Source organism: Mus pahari, chromosome 1, assembly GCF_900095145.1.
Source record: "Mus pahari chromosome 1, PAHARI_EIJ_v1.1, whole genome shotgun sequence".
Lineage (NCBI taxonomy): Eukaryota > Metazoa > Chordata > Mammalia > Rodentia > Muridae > Mus > Mus pahari.
In genome coordinates this window covers 73,559,607-73,561,675 of record NC_034590.1, presented here as the reverse complement: position 1 = coordinate 73,561,675, position 2,069 = coordinate 73,559,607, and the positions used below count along the sequence as shown (strand labels likewise).

The 2,069-nt window shown below is 38.8% G+C and overlaps 1 protein-coding gene across 1 annotated transcript; it reads left to right on the top strand.

Annotated features, from left to right (window-relative positions):
* The first annotated feature begins 224 nt into the window (after positions 1–224).
* On the top strand, positions 225–1,181 carry LOC110332257 (olfactory receptor 51I2-like). Its single transcript, XM_021213381.1, has one exon. The coding sequence runs from the start codon at positions 225–227 to the stop codon at positions 1,179–1,181; it is 957 nt and encodes a 318-aa protein (XP_021069040.1).
* The last annotated feature ends 888 nt before the right edge of the window (positions 1,182–2,069 follow it).

Below are 2,069 nucleotides of genomic sequence, written 5' to 3'. Positions count from 1 at the left end.
AGCAAGACATCATCATGCTAAGTAGAATATAACATATAGAGTCTGCACAGATTTTGTTATCAATATTATCCCTTTATACATAAAAGAAAACAGTGAATTAATGAAACTTGATTGTAAAGACTTTTGACTTCAATGCTATGTCTCTCTTTCCTCTCTAGGTATGTTCAGTATCTGTCCAGAATGAGGACATCATATCTCCTGGGAATGGTTGGCTCTCTCCAAGGATGATCTCCTCAAAGGCTTTTGTCAATATCACCTTCTTCCAGCCACAATCTTTCCTAATGACTGGCATCCCAGGACTAGAGTTTGCCCATGTCTGGATCTCCATCCCATTCTCTTCCATGTACACTGTGGCACTCACTGGAAACTGCCTCATCCTCCTGGCTGTGAGGAGGACCCATAGCCTACACCAGCCCATGTACTACTTTCTGTCCATGCTAGCCCTAAGTGACGTGGGTCTCAGCTTGTCCACATTGCCCTCCACCCTGGCAGTGCTCTGGTTTGACTATCGTTTCATCGGCTTCAATGCCTGTCTGATCCAGATGTTCTTTCTTCATTTCTTCTCTGTGGTAGAGTCCTCGGTGCTCTTGGCCATGTCATTTGACCGCTTTGTGGCAATCTCCAACCCCTTGCGCTATGCATCTGTCCTCACTAACAATGTCATCATCAGGATCGGGTTGGCCATTACAACCCGAGCCACCCTGTCCCTCTTACCATTGCCCTTCTTGCTGAAGCGACTGAACTACTGCCCTGGCAAGATCCTCCTATCTCACTCATTCTGTTTCCATGCTGATGTCATGAAGCTGGCCTGTGCTGACATTACTGTCAACATCCTATATGGACTCTATGTGGTTCTGTCCACAGTGGGTGTAGACTCCTTGCTTATTGTCATGTCCTATTCCTTGATTCTTCACACAGTCATGGGGCTAGCCTCTCCCAGGGAGCGTGTCCGGACCCTCAACACATGTGTTTCCCATATCTTGGCTGTCCTGGTCTTCTATATTCCAGTCATAGGTGTGTCCATGATCCATCGTTTTGGAAAGCACCTGCCTCACATTGTCCATGCCCTGGTTGCATATGTGTACCTTGTGGTGCCTCCTGTACTCAACCCCATCATCTACAGTGTCAAGTCCAAGCCCATCAGGGGAGCCATGTTCAGAGTGCTAAGTAGGAAAGGCTAAGTCTAATGAAGTTTAAACATATCACAAATTGTATAAAATATAAAATACGTTATCGCAAGCACTTAGTTGTGAAGAGACCGTCTTCCTTATTCCTGTTACAAATCTGTTTATTGTTTTCTGTGTAAAGATGCAATTGTATGGATTAAGCACTGATAAATATATGAAATGTTTTCTTTTGTTTCCATCATTTTCCACTTAGTGCTAGGAAAAAGGCATGTGAGACAACGACACTGTAGACCAAAAAGATTCATAATAAATCTCTGTGAAAGAGATTACTAGAAATATGAATCAATAGCTGACAGAACATACCTGAAAAGGTTGAAAGGGAATAATTTATTTCATCTAAAAATTTTTCTAGCTCATGCAGAAATTGAGGGAGACAAAGAAAAACAGAAATATATAAAAAAAGTTGCATTTTTATTTAAATACATTCATGGAAAAGAGAGCACTACTTCACTCCATAGTCTACCACTGATTTACACATGTGATTTTAAGTATACATATACATATGTGTGTACATATATATAATATAGATGACACTGTAAATTATATATGATAGAACTATTGCAGTGCTTGAAATAAAAATGGAGATAATGAAGCAAGTTTGTACATGACTTCACATAATATTCTGTTTATTTATACCTAGTAAATAAAGATTGTTTATTTTTAAAAATATTTTGTTAGATATTTTATTATGCAATAGCTACTAGTATTAACTACAGTTTGGAGTTATCTTAAGTACATGTGCCAGAATGAAGTTAGAATAAAGTACTAACTCTGTACCTTAAAAAAAAAAAAAAAAAAAAAAAAAATAAAAAAAGAAATTGCCAGTGTGGTAAATCCATTCATCAAACATTATATATAAATGACTCCAAAGGGACTGCAAAT

Coding starts and splice junctions, on each gene's coding strand:
- LOC110332257 (XM_021213381.1), top strand. CDS start 225: ATGATCTCCTCAAAGGCTTTTGTCAATATCACCTTCTTCCAGCCACAA.